The sequence below is a fragment of the Chrysemys picta genome, chromosome 4 (assembly GCF_011386835.1).
Source record: "Chrysemys picta bellii isolate R12L10 chromosome 4, ASM1138683v2, whole genome shotgun sequence".
NCBI classification, from domain to species: domain Eukaryota; kingdom Metazoa; phylum Chordata; order Testudines; family Emydidae; genus Chrysemys; species Chrysemys picta.
Window position 1 is genome coordinate 114,157,393 of NC_088794.1, and position 19,093 is coordinate 114,176,485.

At 45.9% G+C, this 19,093-nt stretch overlaps 1 protein-coding gene across 5 annotated transcripts in view; it reads left to right on the plus strand.

Moving 5' to 3' along the window:
* Positions 1-19,093, plus strand: part of ESRRB (estrogen related receptor beta) — a 159,171-nt gene that overhangs the window by 25,639 nt on the left and 114,439 nt on the right. For 2 of the 5 annotated variants that reach the window (XM_065595577.1, XM_065595578.1), the window contains exon 2: positions 11,871-12,104. The exons of the other annotated variants lie outside the window; for them this stretch is intronic. In XM_065595577.1, coding sequence (XP_065451649.1) covers positions 12,004-12,104 — 101 coding nt within the window. In that variant the 5' untranslated portion in view covers positions 11,871-12,003. The remainder of the gene's footprint in view (positions 1-11,870; positions 12,105-19,093) is intronic. 5 annotated transcript variants of the gene reach the window in all.

Below are 19,093 nucleotides of genomic sequence, written 5' to 3' on the forward strand. Positions count from 1 at the left end.
CAGTATGCTTGCGCTTGTAATCAAATAGATACACACGTACATTCTTGCATGCAAATACTCCCTCATCCCAGTGAGAGTGCACACATGCACCCAAAATGCACATCTCTACATACACCCCAGGCACGTGGGTTAAAACTTCAAGAAAATACAAAACAGCTCGAATTCATACTTTCTTATGATCTTGAAACTAGGGCTATTTTTTGCAACATACTTTACTGAGCAATGCAAATGTTTTGAGCAAGCAGGCTAACTTTCAAGTGAAAATGGGCCCATTTCCGTGTGTATGAGTATAGTGGTGTAGAATTCATGGTAGTCATTTTGAATGGAAAAATTCACCATTTCATTTCAATTTCACATGCCCCAAATGCTGCTTTTAGAGGTGAATACAAATGCACACAATGAAATGGTAAAAATTAAATACAGAACTTCCTGAAATGAAAACTGCATTTCACACACTAGTAATACATGCCCCCCCCCCACACACACACACTCTGCCACTTGTGTATCTCATAGATGTTACTTTCTCGCACATGCACGCGCACAGGTTTCCTGTCTGAGTGCACTGAAGTTAAAAACGTTTGAGTGCCCTGGCATTGTGGACCCTGATATTCGTGGCTTGTGTAGGTGAGAAGAGTGCAGGTGACCAGCTATTATAACTCTGGTTGAATTCACTAAATGGTCTTATGAGTTGACCCTGAAGTGCTGCCAGTCAGCAGGGACCCCCAGGTGCTGTTTAACAGGATTAGTGAGGGCTCTTTCCGCATCGGCCCATGCAGTAAGCCATGCTGCGGCATCCTCATTATCCGGCGCAGTTCAAAAGGCAGCCTGGAGTGGTCCATCACGTCCCACAAAAGGCTGCATCGATTGGTCTGTCGGAGCATTTCCTGGGGTCCTTTATATCTCTCTGCCTCGTCATCCGTAATGAAGAAGCCAAGCACTGGGCGAGTCCCAGACTCCTGGCTGCTGGGATTTCTTCATCTTCTCATCAGGATTTTAATTAGACACGTCCGAGAGGGCAGCATGTGTGAGGGCGGGCGGGAGCTTTATCAAGCAGGCCACATCTTTAATTACTGTTTACTGACAGATAACAAGGCAGGGGTGGGCACGGGTGAAGGGGGAGGCAGGAAAAGGACAGCAGAGCCCGGAGTATCTGCTCAGCAAAGGAGAAGGCCTTTCTCACAAATCCTGGGGAAATCATGCCCCATTTGCCATGCTGCTTGCCTGCTGCCTGGGATGAGGGAGCTGCCGTCTGGCTCCATTCTGAAGGGCTGTCTGGCTTGGCAGATGGATATGGATGATAAGTGGTGGAGGGTCGGGGCACTCGGAAGGAAAAGTACAAGTTAGATTGGAGGGAAATAAAGAAATCTTCCTGGCTCGCTGCACAATAGCAGTTAAATTAGGGCCCTGCCACTGTTATTCTGACTGACTTGATGGTTGACCACGTGTCCTTCCTGCCTTGGATGACTCTGCTGGCTTCCCATTCACTTTAGGATTTGAGGCAAAATCACTTTCCTTGGTTTTAAACCCTTCCAGCTGACTTTGCAGGCCTATCTGCTGCTTTCTCTGCTACTGCTTCTCATTCAGCATAAACCTCTTCTCTGTCCCTTCGTGGACACACTCCACTGCTGGTCTGAGAGCCTTCTCCTCTGCAGCTGCTGACACCTAGAACAGGCTCCCTGCAACTCTCCCTCATCTCCTCTCCATCTGTTTTTAAATCCCATCTGCAGATGTCCCTTTTCTCTCTGGTGTCTGAATCCCCCTCTCCCTCCAGCTGGTATTTATTATCTAATTCTGTAACACTGGTCTCCTGGATTGTTCTGTTCATTTGCTTTGTGTAATTATGCCCTGACTTTTTTGTGTTGTCTCAGGGCTTAGATTTTCCAGCTCCTTGCTGCTGAGCCAGATGTATCTTATGTACATGGTGGTGCTGCTGTCTGGCTCATCCAGCCCCAGACTACAAGGCCAGCATGTACAGGACCATCCCAGTGTGTCAGGTTAAATCTAGAATGGTGACCGTTTCTGCCTGAGCCACTGATTGACTGGAGGCTCGGCTGAATTACACCAATCTGGAGCCAGCTGATTGTTTAAAAAAACATGCCACCAGCCCTGTTCCATTTGGATCCAGTACAAGGCAGCACAGTGGTTCCAAGGGATCAAAATGCTGCTGCCTTTCCCTGCGGTCAGTGCCAGGGCAGGCTTCCTGTTGACCCAGACAGACCCCGGCTGATCTGCGCATAGTAGAGCCTGAAGATGTGCCCAGGATCAGCAAGGACTCAGTAATTGGACTGTTGTTCTTTCATTTTGCTACGCAGTAGCAAGCAGATTATATAGCCCACACGCTATAGATTTCCTGTCATCCCTCATGAATCAAGCTCGACTGTCTTATTTACTGTCAGCCAGCTCCTGTGAATAACATCACCCAGGGATACACTCTCACGCACTTGTGCAAACACACAGAACAGAGCAGTCAGATGCACCTTTGAGTTGTAATCCCCCTGTTCTCTCTCCCTCCCTTTCGTAATGTCTTCCTAACAAGACTTCATCAGAGAAGTCTTTTCCCATCTGTATGAAATGGGCACTAACTTGCCTGTGACCAGGGCAGGTATTATAATGTTAGAAGCAAAATCTGTGATATCACAGTAGCATTGAGATCTAGATTGTAATTGCATGAAAGTCAGAGAATTCAGTTAAGGTTCCTCTAGCCGTTTTATTCCTGCCCCTTTGTGCCTGGACATTCCCACACTTGCCAGCCATGCAGCTAGATATCACTTCAAGTGTCCTGGAAGCAACATTTCTTATGAAAGCTGGCAGGTTTTCATTGCTCATCAGAAAAGAAGGTGGACTTGTGGCTAAAATACAGTATTGGAAGTGAGGACCTTAGGCCTACTCCCAGGGCTGGTGCAAATAGAGAATAATATTGACACCCTCCCCTCCCTTTCTTGAAAGTTTCTCAAAAATTCAGCTCTAGGCTGCAAACAAACGTGAGAAATCTGATCCCAAGAAAGAGAATTGTTTTGGGAAGTGCCTCCATCTCTCCTATGACTATAACGAGAGTGGATAGTGCATCCGGGCAAGAATAATTAAAAATGGCAGGATCTGCTATAGACACTGCAGAATACTGAGAAGGAGGTAGATGAGTAAACATCAACTGCAGGATTAGGCTTGTGTGTGAGGAATCCATTCCAGCCAGAAATTGAGCTGAGGACCTTGTGCATCCAAAAGCAGTTGGACTACCAACAGAGCGACTGGGGAGTCTGCTTCATCTCTCAGTAATGGCCCTCTTGGTTGCAACTCTATTTCCTATTGCATTTGTTTGTGAAGGCTGTGGTCATAGGTTTGGAGAGCTGAAGAAGACCTACTTGTAGTCTCAGGATTTGGTGGTTCTTGTTGGGCAGATTAATAACTAGATAATTGAAATCTTGTACTGAAAAATTGTATATACTTGCCTGTGTAACTGATGAGTCTGGGATAGGCATTGGATGAATTGATATAGTGATATTAAATAAACAAATACTGGAGCCTGTAAGCTGGTATGTGGTACATAAATAATGCATGTTCTACACACTCCTTTTTCCCTTGGAAATCTGCAGTACAAATACAGACCAGGCCAAACACTGTTAAGTCTTAAAAACTAAGACCAGCCTGTTTAAACTATCCAATTACTGCACCTTCGGTTGCAACTTCTGTAAGTTATTTGTCTTGGGTTGCATTTATAGATTGGGCTGGTAGCACTGCCTTTTGTTAAGGTTGCCCAGCACTTACCTTTATAAGACCCTATTTTCAGTGACTTATAACTTTGCCAAATAAACTATTTGGACTGAAATTTCCCATGCCAGGTGTCTGCCTCAGGCTGAATATTTTTGAAAAAAAATTCCACCAAAATGGTTCAGTCGTTTCTGGGAACAAGGCTAGGGAAAAATACATGGTTTTGCTATTGTTAAAAAAAAAAATGTGGTGATCTCTTCTTTGAAAAACTCTAATGCCCCCAATGCTTTGAGGCCAGGGACTTGAATTTTGGCAGACTTGGCCTTTGTGTCAGGTATGTGCCTTCTGCCATCCCCATGGAAATCTGCCCACATCTGGCCCACTTACCAGGCCTTTGAAAAAGTGCAGTTAGTACCTGCTCAGTAGAGGTGTCTTAGATTTATAGCAGCGAAATTCCCCCAAAGACTCTGTCCATTCAGGGCTGAACAAAACTTTCCTTGCAGCTGGGCTGTGCTGAGTCCTGGCATCTGAACTGAGAACAGGGAACCTGTCTCTCCTGTGCCCTCTATGAGCTCCCTTGCTATTACCAGACAACATGAAGAAGGAAGCTGCTAAATGCGGAGGGGACAAGAATGCAGAGTGGACCCAGTGGGGGGTGTTTGGGGGTGTGAGAGAATAGTTTGGGACAAGAAGCTGGCGGGGGGCAGTAATTAGGGCTGGAGGGTGGGACAGAGAACATGGAACTGGGCATTGCGGGATGAGGGGAAGGACTGGAACTGTCTGGGCAAAGACACAGTAAGAGTCTTTACATGATCAATCATAATCATACGGCTGCACAGGCAACCTTATTTCTGGTATTTTGTAACTTTTGAGTGCTTGATTTTGCAACCTTAATAACATAAAATAATGTTCTTTTAACATACATGTGCGTGTAATACTATATAATTGAGTTTAATAGGTTAGGTGCTTACTCAGTGTATGCGCTTAAGTATCATGTTACCCCCAGTCCACCCCATTAGAATATGTATTGCTGTTTCATGTAGTTGCATAGCCGCTACTTACATACGGACAAATTCCAATACCCTTACTCACACTGGGTGGAATCTGATTCTGTAAGTCACACTATTGAGATACTCCTCTGTGTGAGTAAGGGTGGCAGAACAAGGCTCATAATTTGGCTACATGCAAATATTATTGAGAACCACACATTGCTGTTTTTAACCGAATAATTATGCTTAATAAATTATTGGGGATACTCAAGAGCTTTTGTCAACCTGTTTTTTATAAAAAAAAAAGTTGTTACTGCTTGCAGCAAAATGCAAGACCAAAGAATGTCACTGGGACATATGAAAACCTGGAGATATGACCTGAAAATCTTCACTGTCATGTGGAGAAAAGCCTGGCAAATATTAATCTTCTTAGAGAGAATGCAGAACTGTTTAGCACTGAAAATGCCTAACTTTGTATAATTGCATCTCTGCTTACTCGTTATGTGCTTATTCAGAGATGTGTCTCAGGGATGTATACTGTAATAATAAATGATAAAGTGGGTGGTATTAAAATCTATTGATGTAGGTGTCTTATACTGTGCTGATCATTGTGGTGTTTGAACCTAGCCTTTGCCGTTCTATTGTACTGTGGTGTTTTTGGAGTTTCCTACACTTACAATGGAGAATGTTGCCAATAGACAGTAAGTGGAACTATTACAAGTAGAAAATATCAATATTTGAACTGTTTACGTCCATATGATCTTGTAGGTGATGTCGATGGTAAACGTTCTAGGCACCTTCTGTAAAATGCACTCCTCCTGTATCCTTCCTCCTCCCCTTCCATTGCTCATTGTTTTACGTCTTAGATTGTGTCATAGTTTAATCAGGGTAGGAGCTTGTTAGCGCTTTACTGACACATAATAGCTAAGCACAATTCTAGGGCTAGATAAAAAATCTTTAACTAGAACTGTTGACATTTTTTAATATTGGTTAATTTTTGGAAAGTGCAAGTCACTACATGTGCTGTGTATCATTATTATTGAATGGTGGCAAATGCTCTTCTTTCCCATATTTTGTAGATGAATCAAATATGACTAAATTGATTTTTTTTGTTAAATTTTCCATAAATTCTTGAGCACAAGAAATTCCAGGTTAACAGGTAGGTTTCTGAGAATGTCATAAGCAGCCTAAAAGCCAAGTTAAGGTTGTGGGAAACTTGCATAATATCTGCCTGCACTGTGCCTGGTTCTCCCTTTTGTAACCTGTGACTCCCTCTCTTAAATGAATTTTTAAACACCTTTCCCCACTCTGATCCCTTCATCACCCACACGCTATTTAAACTCAAAATGAATGGAAAGAGTCAACCAAGTTCTTCCCCAGTCAGGACAGAGTGAGCAGTGAAGGGGAGGATAGAAATAGTGGTGTCAAGATGCTCTGTAAATGGAAAGCTGCTGCTGAGCAGGAACTCTGGTGAGCATCCCTGCAGGCAGGAAGACAGCTAGGCAGGGCAGGGCACTAACAGACAAAGGAGAGAGAGTTTGCTGTTTATTTTATCCTTTCCGGCATTTGGTCAGATGGAAAGGAAAAGAAGTGAGTGCCTTCAGGTGGGAGCCGCCACCACCATCCACACGGGAGCACAAAATCTACAATTTCCCTCTGGGATAAATAAAACCTGTTCATTAAACTAGTGTAGGGCCAGATCCTCAGCTGGTACAAATCAGTGTAACTACACTGACTTAAAAGAGCAATGCTGCTTCGCACTGGCTCGGCATCCTGGCCAGAATTTCTTGCCATTCTTTACGGCCTTCCATGTATAGCTCTCAAAGCATTTTACAAACATAATCATCATGCCCCTCCCTCCCTGCCTCCTCACAAAATGAAGCAGGTCAGTATTATTTTACAGATGGGGAAACTGAGGCACAAAGGGGACTGACTTGTTCAGGAATTCTGACTTTCAGTGTTATTTCTAACCACTAGACCTGCTACCTTCCTTAATGAGCTACAGTTCTGGAAATGAGTGGCAGAACTCTCCAAATCAGGGAAAGATGGCAAGGGAAAAAAATTCATAAAGATGTGGGTACAAAATGCACAGTTCGGTCAGCACAGTGGGCATAGCTTGTTTTACAGACGTAGCTATACTTGCTGTACTGGCAAACTTGGTCACATCTGTTTTGAAAATATTGCCCATGGGCATCTTCCCCACTGCGGGACACCTGGTCTTCTGGAGAACAGCATGGAGCGGGTAGACTAAGCCAGTGCAGTAACTGCGGGGGACGGAGCATTTCTTTGCCTCCATCCAGCTCCTTGTGGCAGCGTGGACATAAGGTTGGGCCTTGGGCATTGCGGGAACTGCGTGTGCTCAGAAGCTGAGAGTCTCGCTCTTTACAGATCTGTCAAGCGGAAAATGTTTGTTTGCTGCTTTGGATCCAGGACCTAGGTGAAAAGAATAAAAGTGATTTTAACCTCCAGTAGGAGGGAAATCATCTGACTGAGCAGGAGGCAGAGGATAAATAGGACCTTACGTTGTGGAGGGGGGGAGGCGGAGGGGAGGGGAGATACACTGGTTTGAATTCATTAATTATTAATCTTCTAATTTTTGGCTGCTCTGATTCCACAACTGTTGGAAATAAAGATTCTTTTGACTGTCTCAGTGAATCCGTGACATGGGATCGCTCTCTGTGACATTCACTGTGTCTTTGAGATGGGCAGCACCCTCTAGTGGTCAAGGATATTCCAACACCTCCCGCATCTGTCAGCCACAGTCCCAGCATGCAGGGTTTGGGCTGTGTTGAATGGAGATTGCAAAGAGGCTCAGGTTAATTCCAGCTGGCTTTCAGGTTGCTATTGCTGCTGCTGTGACAGTCACAGCAGCTGGAGAAGAGGGAATACGATCTGTCAGGGATGAAGGAGGGAAATGGAAGTTTGAAGAATACATTCTCCCCTTCTTTCTCAGACTTTTGGGCCTCTGAATTTGTAGCCAGCCCCTTTTCAAGCCTCTCTGCTCTCTGGAAATGGATGTTAGGTGCTGTGTGCTGTCCATGCCATGTAGTCTGGCAGCTGCTCCTATTCAATTCCCCCATAATCTATCGCAGAGGACACACAAACCCAGTTCAGTTTTTGCTCATCCCAGGAGCTGTACCCAGAATCCATTGCTAGTGAGCACCAAAATCCAGTCTGGCAGGGCTGCATCCTGAGTCTGTCCTCTTCCTCCTCACTCCCCAAGGGCATATAAGTCCATTCCACAACTCTCACCTATCCAGGTTTGGTTCTTTTCCTTCTCCCAAGTGCCAGAGTCTGTATAGTCCATTGCAGGGAACACAGGAATTCAGATCAGGTTTCCCTTCTCCTTCCCCTAAGTGGATTAACAGGCTGAGGGGATGTCTCTGCCTGCCTGACTCAATCTTCATTAGCTAACGTTTCACCAGCCGCAGTGACATCCTGAGCTGGATGGTTATGTTTGATAGGAGGAGCAGATTCTGGCCCCAGCCTCCATACTAGCAAAGGGCATTGGTCCCCCTCAGAAGATTTGCTTGATGAATGGGCCCTGCAACCATTCCTGGGGTGGGCCTGGGGACCGCTCCCCAGGGGAGGAGCCACCATACCTTCTTATATTAGATTTTCACTGTAATAAGTAATCTTTACAAGAGCCTGCTAGGTGAATCTGGCACTTAGGCCCCCACTGCTCACAGTGACATACTGATGTCATTGGAGACAGGGAAATCGTCCTGATTTTTAGTGGTGGTTTTCTTGCTGTGGGAACTTCTTTCAAGCATGGAAGGAACATGGGACTGTTCTGGTGCTCTGGGCTCTTTTATTATTAGGCTGTTACTTTTGGGCACCATTTCTCCAACAAAAGCAGCAAAGAGTCCTGTGGCACCTTATAGACTAACAGACATATTGGAGCATGAGCTTTAGTGGCTCCTAGCTAATGCTGCTTTGTGGCTATGGTTAAATTGGTGCAACCCTTTTGTATGGACACTCTCTTGTTTTGGTTCACAAATGCCTTATATCAACTGAACTGATTTCAGGTCCTTACCAATTTGAGCTAAGGGCTTATCTGTATGAGTAGGTTGCACCAATGTAATTTAAATTGGTTTTAATCTAATATAATTATGCAGTCCAAACCCCCGTGTGGACCCTCTTACTTCAATTTGAGGGGTTTATTTTAGTTTATTAAACCATTTCTCACATAAGCGTGGTTTAAACTGAAATAAGAGTTGCCTTTTGCACCATTTTAACTAAATCAGTTTAAAATTGCACCCTACACTATACTCCAGGGGTGGGCAAATTATGGCCCAGGGGCTGCATCCGGCCCTTCAGATGTTTTAATCTGGCCCTCGAGCTACCACCGGGAAGTGGGGTCCAGGGCTTGCCCTGCTATAGCTGAGGAGTGGGGTCAGGGGCTTGCCCTGCTCCGTGCGTGCTGTGGCTCCGCACAGCTCCCGGAAGCAGCAGCATGTCCCCCCTCCAGCTCCTACACGGAGGGGCACCCAGGGGGCTCCGCACGTAATGGGAGCTCCAGGGGTGGCGCCTGCAGACAGGGCAGCATGCGGAGCCACCTGGCCATGCCTTTGCATAGGAGTTAGAGAGTTGACATGCTGCTGCTTCCAGGAGCTGCTTGAGGTAAGTGCTGCCTGGAGCCAGCACCCCTGACCCTCTCCTGTGCCCCAACCCCCTGCCCCAACCGATCCCCATCCTACCCTCCAAACCCCTCGATACCACCCTCCTGCACCCCAGAGCCTGCACCCCCAGCAGGAGCCCTCACCCCCCCACCTGCATCCCAACCCTCTGCCCCAGCCTGGAGCCCCCTCCCACACCTGAACTCCTCATTTCTGGTCCCACCCCAGAGCCTTCACCCCCTCCCGCACCCCAACCCCCAATTTTGTGAGCATTCATGGCCCGCCATACAATTTCCATACCCAGATGGAAGTTTGCCCACCCCTGCTATACTCATTCAACTTTCTCATGTAGACAGGCCTAAGCATAAGGAGAGTATATTGTGGGAGAGAAGCATGGCTAATACTAGTCCCATTGAAAGGCTACCAACCTACTGCTGATCATTGTAGGTATCACAGCCCCTCCGGCCAGAAGCCTCAGTCCTTGTTGGGGGGAGACTAAACTCTGTGGGGTGGCCTCAGAGGAACCGACAACAGTAAAGCCTTCTGGTTGTTAAATGGATGTCACTGAGTTCAGTTTGGATCTGATTACATTTCTGCTAAAATGAGGCGTAAGTCTAATATGAATGTTGTTGTTGTGACCTTTTAAAAATTTCAGTGGAAAGGGTTTTTGAAACAAATGTTTCCCTTCCATTTTTGTAACCCAAAGATTGCAGCGGGATGCTAGTGCATGGGAATCTAAAAGCAAGGTTAACTAGAAAATGGCCAGAAGCAAAGCTGTCTGTTTCTATGTCCAACCTGGGAGAAAAACAAGGAAATAAACAAATAGCCTGATTAGAAACAGGATTTTAAAAACTGTTTAGGCATGGGCGGCAGGCATAATAGGCTGAGGAAGGCTGTGCCTCCCCAAACAGCCCCGTGTGGCCCTGCCCATGTTCCGCTTGGTGGCCCCCTCCTCAGTACTTGCCCTTCTCCCTTGGTCCCAGCCCAGGCAGGCTGCTTCTCTTCCGGGGAGCCTGCTGGAGCTGGGACTTGGGGTGGCTCGTGGCTGGGGCCACCTAGCACTGGGGGGAGAGGGGGGCAGGGGCTGCGCCACTCAGTGCTCCAGGACTGGGCCTGCGCTGCCCAGTGCTCTGGAGCTGGGGCATCCTCTGGACTTGGGGAGGAAAGGGGGGTGGGCGGGACCTCAGGCAGAAGAGGTGGGCTGGGCTGGGGGCTAGCCTCCCCAAGCCCATGGTTCACCTGTTATGCTCAAACAAAGCACATGAGATCTTTTATAGGGGAGAAGGCAACACGCTGCATTTATTGAGAATACAGCAGTTAGCATATGCTTTTCAGTCTCACACACACACACACACACACACGCCCCCGCCAGTCGATGTTTATAGTTACCAGTCCAGAGTCTGGATCAATCTAGTGGCCAGCCAGATTGGTCGCAGAGGGGAGCCAGGCTCTGTCTGTCGCAATTCGATGCTTCTGGAGTTGTGGCAAGACGAACCCAAAGTCCCATGGCAAAGCACCCTGTTCTTAAAGTCCTTTTTTGTTTTGTTTTTTGTTGTTTTGTTGAAGTCTATGGATTTTGCTGTGTCAGTTTGTGACCGGTTACTTCTTAATCGCTGTTATTTTTTTATGTTAACATTCCAAAACACCTCCGAGAGTGCCATTCTGTCCTTTTTGATTTAATTAATTGTTTTCTCTTTAGGGGTGCCAGCCTCCACCTTTTTCTACCAATGCCCCAAAGGGTCATTCCTTTCTGCTATTCAAAAAGGGTAGCTAGCAAAATAAACTATAGCCTTTAATACAATATAAAATCCTACCCCTACACACCCACCGCTCATGTGTTTAGGATTTTATATCCTAAAACTGTGTTAGTAAGAAAGATAAGGGATCAACCGAATATCCCTAACAATGTTTTTTAAACCACAAAATCTAATAACCCTCAGCCACCTAGGAACTGGGAATGGGTTTGCTATGGCATCATGGCCATTTCCTAACTCTCAAGTCATGGTATTCAAGGCAGCAAGACTGTGGCGTTTCCAAGAGTAAACCCTGATTCTTTGGCATTCTAAGCTCAGCAGGGCAGAGACCGTGTCTCTATCCATCTCTTGTCCGGGCCTGAGCAGGCTATCATCACATAATGATGAGCACAGAGTGAGAAATTAGGTTTATGTTGACACACCAACCCTGAAGCTGTGGCTGGTCCCTTCAGAAATGAATGGGTAGCAAAGGAAACCCCTTTGAAAGTATGAATAGAACAGATCTAATTGGATGTTGCCTCTCGGAGAGGGGGTGGGGCTGAAAGGTTTGTCCTCTCTTCCCCTTCACATTTCCTCTTGTGGCAGGCACAGAATTCTTTTTACGTAATTTCTTCCATTTGTAAATCAGTTCATTACATGTAACGAGATTGGGAGAGAAGCCCTGTTCTTCGGAGGTGGGAGGGGTCTGCATGGGTGAGTCCAAGACTTGCATTAGGACTCTTGGAGGCCATCAGAGTGTCTGGGGCCATCTTGGATCACCAGGTTTGATATCATCTCATTCCAGTACTGCTTTCCTTTTCAAGGGATCCCAAATATCCAAACTATTGAGATGATTTTACCCATCACTGAAATGAAGCCACTTCTGGACGGAATGTAGCAGAGTTTAACAGCACACAGCAACACTATACAATAGTTCAAGATGGGGAGTGAAGGAGAATGTTGTATCCAATGAAAAGTGCTGGTGAAACTTGGAGGCAGAAGGAAATCACCAAGATCGAACAAGATGAGCTTTCCACCCATCATCCTTTATTTGTCAGGTCTGTGTCTGAAGTAGTAATTTACAGCCTTCCCCTTCCTCCTCAGTGCATTACCTCCTTGCTAATGAATTACAGGCAGTTATAAAGCAGGACAGCATGGTATACCCACTACTATGTTCAAGAATAAGAACCTGACTGGCCCAGTCCAGCCTGGTGGCTATTTTGAGTGTCTGCTCCACTCTAGTACCTCCCAATGGAAAACACACATCCTGCTTGATATTCTCACTGCCATGGTATATCCATGTCCCTATGACTCTGCAGATGACATCAGAGTCAGATCCCCATGGGAATGCTGCGTCCCTATGATTCTGCTAGAGACATCAGAACTCTGCTGCTATGGGAATTTTTGTGTCTCTGTAGCTCTTTTTTAAAGTGAATTTATCATTGGTGAAAGGTGCTGTGCCGGATATAAGCTGGAACTTTCTGAATTTAGGAAATAACTCCTCCTCAGTCACTGATTTGGGTGAAAGGGAAGGAAATTGCACTACAAATTTCAGAGTTTTCAGGGCAAGAGAAACTCCTGATGCTTTTATTATTTTTTCCCCCTAGTGTGTCCTAATGTTCCCTTTTGAGCGATTTTGTACCCCGGCTCTGACATCTTGGTACACATGGCAAAACCTGGGCTATTTAAATATGAGTTGGATCTGAGTGAGGACTTGACCTGCTTTCTAAAAAGCAGGATCTGGTAGCTGATAGCTCCCTGAGTTGCTTTGCCAGCTGTGGACTGATTTGAGTGTGTCTGCTGGGAGTGTCAGGTCTTTGGCCTCTCATTGGAGTTCCCTCCATCACACATGTCTATTAAACACTCGTGGAGTCCCTGGAGGCACTTGCTCTGTGTTTTGAAGGGAAGCAGCCTAACCACAAGCAAAGAGAAAAGTCCTTGTACTCAAGCACAGTTGCTCTAAAGGGACTTAATTGAAAGCTAGTCAGAGCCTGCTGGGCATGCTGGGTGCCCAGAGCCCATGTGTGCTGCATCCCTCAGGAGGCCTGTTTGATGCTTTCAGTGTCCTTTGCTATTTTCTCACTGAGACTCTTGCATAGCCTGTATCACATGGGCACTCTGGACATGAATTGTGTTAACTTTCCTGAGACCCTGGCCTAGAGAAACCTCTGGAGGATTCCAAGCAGCTCCCCTCCCCTCCTAAACCTTCCCAAGTGGACATGTCTGGCCCCGTGGGAAGGGAACTTGATAAATAAATAATCCCCTCTGTCTCTCCTGATTAGCCCAAGAAGTTGAGATTGCCCCTGGGTGCCCGAATTGCTTTGTTTAAAACGGCTTTTAAAGCATTTTCACCCCCATCTGATGACCCAGCTCCTCCTCCTCCTGAAAGAGCAATTGCTTCTTTGAAGAGAGCTTTTTGGATCTCTTCAGCAGTGTTAACTTAGGTGAAGCAGGGGGGTATTTAATCAATTAACCCCTTCACTACTACTGGATCCTGTGTGTGCCTCACAGCCCCCATCAGTTTCCTATGGTAACTGATCAGTAGAGTTGTGACTGGCAAGTGCTCATGCTGACCACACACAGTGCTCTGCTTAGTACTGATATGCACAGTACCTCCCCATCCCCCACCATGTCCTGACCACTGCCAGTGGTCTAAATTCCCTTTCCTCTATACTGAGTGTTCCCCTTGTCTGTATGTGTTCAGTGTCCCCTCTTGGTTTCGCTGAAGTTGGCATCTCAGCGAGTGCATTTGCCAACCACACAAGGAAATTGTTCCAGTAACTTTGGCTTAGCCCGGTAGTACCCAGGGGATGTAGAGCTCTTGTGCCATATCTCTCTCTCTCCCGGATATTGCAGCATGTAGCTAATTGTCACCCATCGTGCGAGAAACTTGCGGGACACATTTGAGACTCTCAGGCAGCTCACAGATGTTTAATTAATTAACCTCCGTAGTGCTCTGTGATGGGAAATGTTATACTCGCTTTACTGCTGGAGAGAGGAAGGCACTGAGAGGTTAAATTATTTGTCCCAGGCCACACAGTGAATTAATGGCAGATTTGGGAATAGAACCCAGGAGTCCAGTTCCCAGCTCTAACAATGAGACAACAAAAAATATTTGTATGAGTTGTCCTGCTCAGTTGAAATAATGATAATACCCAGCTGTTATACAGCACTCTGCATCCATAGATCTCAAAGTGCTTAACAGAGGAGGTCAGTATCGTATCCCCATTTTACAGATGGGAAAACTGAAGCACAGGGAGGTGAAGTGATTTGCCCGAGGTCATCGAGCAGGCCAGTGGTATTGCTGGGAGTAGAACCCATGTCTCCTCAGGTCAATGCAGTGCACTATCCACTAAGCCATGCTAAGTAAGCATTTGATAATTGACCCCAAAGTAGTTATTACTACACTAAATCCTCACTATAATGCCTTTCACAATAGTGAACCTTGGGCTATAGCGAATGTGGTCCCTGGATCGCACCTCTAGCCCTGCCTGCTGTGGTGTGGGGGCCGAGAGCTCTTCCGGCTGCAAGGGGGACGGGGCTGACAGCTCCTCCAGTCTGGGGCTGCGGTGGGGGGCTGACAGGTCCTCCAGCTCCAATGCCGCACGCTCCTCTGGCCATGGGGCCGGCAGCAAAGTGCCCCTCTGGCCGCGGGACCAGAGGAGCATTCTGTCCCGGTGGCAAGCCTGGGGGTGGATGAGCACTGTCAGCTCCTGCAGAGGTCCCAGGGCCACAGGAGCTCTCTCTCTCTCTCCCCACTGAGAAACACTACGTCCTGGCTGTAGCCCTGGGAGCTGCCTCCCCCACCCTCGCTATCACGAACCCTTGGCTATTCCGAACAAATGGCTCGAATTCTCAGGGGTTCTTGATAGCAAGGGTGTACTGTAGTATCTTGTATTAATGTTATGTACTGTGTGTGTGTGTGTGTGTGTGTGTGTGTGTGTGTGTGTGTGTGTGTGTGTATATAAAATATATGATATAGTACACAGGGAGAAATAGTCCCTGCACCAAAGAATTTACAGTCTTATCCCAAGGAGCATCTTCAGTGGCTGCATTGGAATACAGACAGTCTAGGAGATCTAGGTATGTCCCAGTAGAATGCATGTGCTCTGCTTCTGAATGTACTAGTTCCGTCCGTGTAGGAAGAGCACACCTGCCATGCTGCTCAGTGTGCTAGGTATGTTCAGATAAAGCTCACTTGCTGTGCTCTGTAGTATGTCCCTGTGTTGTGCTGCCATATCGGGGGAATAGATGTGTTGGGCTGCCTGCCTGGTGAAATTCCCCGTGTTGTGCTGCAAAATGGATCCAGTGCCTCTGGTTAGAATGCAGCTACCATGCTGCTGATCATAAAACAGAATGAGCAGATTTTGCACTTTGGTCATTAGCCCCGGTGCTATCATGGCCGCTGACCAAAAGTTTTGTTCTAACTGCTCTGCTTTGCTAATAAGATTGACGCACCTTCCTGTGAAATGATCACTGACATTGAAATGCAGGGTTTTATTAGGGTGCTTTGAGTCCCACCCAAGGATTTTTCCCTGGATATGCAGTCAGGGGTCTCCAAGTCACCACGATGGGACTAGTTTGCAGAATCCTAATGACATTTGAGGAAGTAATAAATGTCTCAACAAGTCTTTTCCAGGCTGTTCTGCTTATCCCCCAGCTCTCTGAGCTCACAAGAAAGAGAAGGTTTAACAAAGAGAAATGATGGCCACACATTGAGGTGCCTCCCAGGGCATTGTAGAAGCACCTGGTGACACCTTACTCTTGGCGGGTGGCCCATCCTTCCCTGCTGGGCTGCTGATTGTACTAGCTATAGAACTGCCTAATGTTCATATCCAGGCTGACTGTAGGAGATCTCCAAATAGGACACTTCTTCGTAATTGTCTTCTCTGGTAATTTTCATAAACCAATCAAGAGTGTGGTATGGGTTCTGGGACCCAAACTAGCCACAAGTGGCACATTTTCTGTGATGACAAAACAAAGTATTTACTGACTCATCATGCAGCCTGTGACACTGCAGCCCCCTTTGGTATTGTTCCAGAGAAAGGGAGCTCAGAACAACTTGAGTTTTTTTTCAGTAACAAGCTTTGAAACTTGAAACTTTTCCCTCCCTCTTCCCCATGCAGCCTTCAATGGGAATTAGGGTATGTTCCCTTGATGGTAGCAGCTACAGAGCACTCCATTTCCTCAGGCCCCTTTGCCTTTCTACATCAGACCCATTAACATGTCCCTTGCAGCACTCCTGGCAATGACTTTTTAACTCTTTCCTTGCAGCATAGGAGCAAATAACTATTATTCCTCTTCCTTTGATCAGTTTAGTCGAGAGACTGTCATCATAAATATTAGAGTCCTGAGACCCTTTTCTTTTAGACTAGTTAGGGTGCAAAGAGTTAAAGACAGAAAACTCCCCTGAATCAGGGGAATGAATGAGCATTCTGCTAACCACCTTCCTACTCCCCTGACTTTTCATTGTGGCCCTCTGCCTCTAGCCCTCTCAACCTTTGTGCTGAAATAAAAGAGCTGCAGGTGAGATGCTGTCTCAGAGTAGCAGCTGTGTCAGTCTGTATCCGCAAAAAGAACAGGAGTACTTGTGGCACCTTAGAGACTAACAAATTTATTAGAGCATAAGCTTTCGTGGACTACAGCCCACTTCTTCTACCACTCTATATGCATCCGAAGAAGTGGGCTGTAGTCCACGAAAGCTTATGCTCTAATAAATTTGTTAGTCTCTAAGGTGCCACAAATACTCCTGTTCTTTTTGTAGATGCTGTCTGCTTCTCTCTGCCATCTGATTGGGTGACCCATCGGCCTGGGGAAGCTGTGTTTGTGATGTCTTGGTGCTTTGTAAAGGCAGTCTTGGTGACATCCCAAGTGAAGGTATTTCAAGGCCCCTTGATCCTCTTCCTTTCCTGCCCCACAGCTGAACAAAGGACCCTGATGCTGCTGTCTGGACTGTGAGCAGAGTCTCTGAGGTCACAGGTGGAGAAGGCTCTGTCACAGCTCTGCAGAGATTTGGAGATAGGATGGGGAGAAGGGGAAGCATGCTAATAGAAAATATGTAACTGTCAGTCTGAATAAGATCACTCACCATTTAATGCCTCAGTCGTGTCCTGTCCTACCAGGGCAGCCTCATCAAGGGCTGAATGTAATACAGTAAATGGAGGGACTCACAAGGGAGAAGATCACCAATAGGTCAAAGTTTAGATCCAGACCACAGCTCTCATCTTAGCTCTGCCTGGTGTAACAGATCCATCTATCTGCCTTCCTAGCTATCCATCTTTCTTTGTGGGTGGCAGGCTGCTGTCTGCTGTAGTTTGAATGGATTTATGCAAAGATCTGTTAAAGCAATAGGCTGCTAAAATATGATCAAAATACTGTGAAGTCCTGTTAAACATTTCTGGACAAAAAAATTCCATATCAAATGCCCCAACAAAGGCAATGATGCAAGAGGGAGTTGATCTTTCAAATCCTTTTTGTAGATTTCCTTCCTACACCCACTTCACCTCCCTTCCCTTTTAAAACCTCTTTCAAAGATGGAAAATAAAACCTCCCTCCCAGATACCTTTTATTTTTTTCCATTTGGCAAAATACTTCTTGCTCACCTCCTGCCCCGACTTCCTGTTTTGAATTGAGCAGTTGACGTGCTTCTTTTTGGGATGCTTTTGTGTGTACACTTGCATCAGGGGTGTCAGCAGGCACGTGCACTGCTTTGAAAATAGAACTTGTCCTGCAATTAGTACTGCAATGCTGGAAGCTGGAATAAAAAGGCAAAAATAGCATGGGTCCTACAAAAATAGGGACTCTTGTTTAGATTGTCTTGATTTCTCCGTGACAAAGGAGTGGTTATTTTTATCTTCTCAAGGCTGCTTAACACTCTTGTATCTAAGAAGGAAAGGGGAAAAATCAGAACTTGGTAGAATTGAGAGGGGGAATAGTCATCAATCTTAAAATAGGTCACATTTTTGGGGAACAAAATTCTGCAGCTACAGCTGAGAACCAGTAATCAAGACACTTGGGCAAGTCACTTAACCTCTCAGTGTTTTGGTTTTTCCATCTATAGAATGGGAATGAGAATAGTGATTTATCTTCCAGGAGTCTAAGGGCTAATTAATGTTTGTGACACAAGTAGATTTGCGGACGGAAGGTTCTATAGAAGTACATCATAATGGTAATGAACTGGCTGGTGTATATATTCCCTTGTTAAAAAATCATTAATAAAGAGTTAAGGCAAATCCAACAGAAACCCTCATAGTCAAGGAGAGTATATTTAATCTACATACACATCCACCCTCCTACACACCACCACTACTGCATCCTAAATGCACAGCACACACCATTCCCACTTATCGCCCTCTACAGTAAACATACAGCCTTAACTACAAGCATGGTAGCAGTACATTTCAGATGGATGCAATTAACTAGTAAGGGTAATAATTTTGCTTGAGGGGCTTGGTTCATGTTAGGAAATTATCTTTAGAGTGGCAGATAAACATTTTGTACTGTGCAATATGTGATCTGTGCATGAAGAGTTTTACAGGGACAGTTGTAGAGAAAGCAGAGTAGAATAGGCTGTTTTTATTCTTTGGGGAAAGGATCCTATGTGTTGTCGCAGTTGGGGATAGCGGATTGCTGTGGAAGGTGATAGAGTGGGAGTGGTGTACTTCTGCCAACAGCTAAGGGAGGCTCTCCTTTAGCTCAGGAGGTTAGGAGCAAGAGGATCTGATTTTACCCACACTGCCACTGTGAAGTTGTGATATCATGTGTACAACATAGATACATCTGTGAAGCCCTAGTGGGTCATAGATTTGTTACAATATTATTGTCATAGACTCATAGAAATGTAGGTGTGGAAGGGACCTCAAGAAGTCATCTAGTCTATCCCCCTGCACTGATACCGGGTTAAGTATAACCTGTAGACCATCCCTGACAGGTATTTGTCTAACCTGTTCTTAAAAAGCTCCAATGGTGGGGATTCCACAACCTCCCCAGGTAAACCTGTTCCAGGTACCTTGTTCATAAGCAGCATAAAATAATTGTTTATCGCATC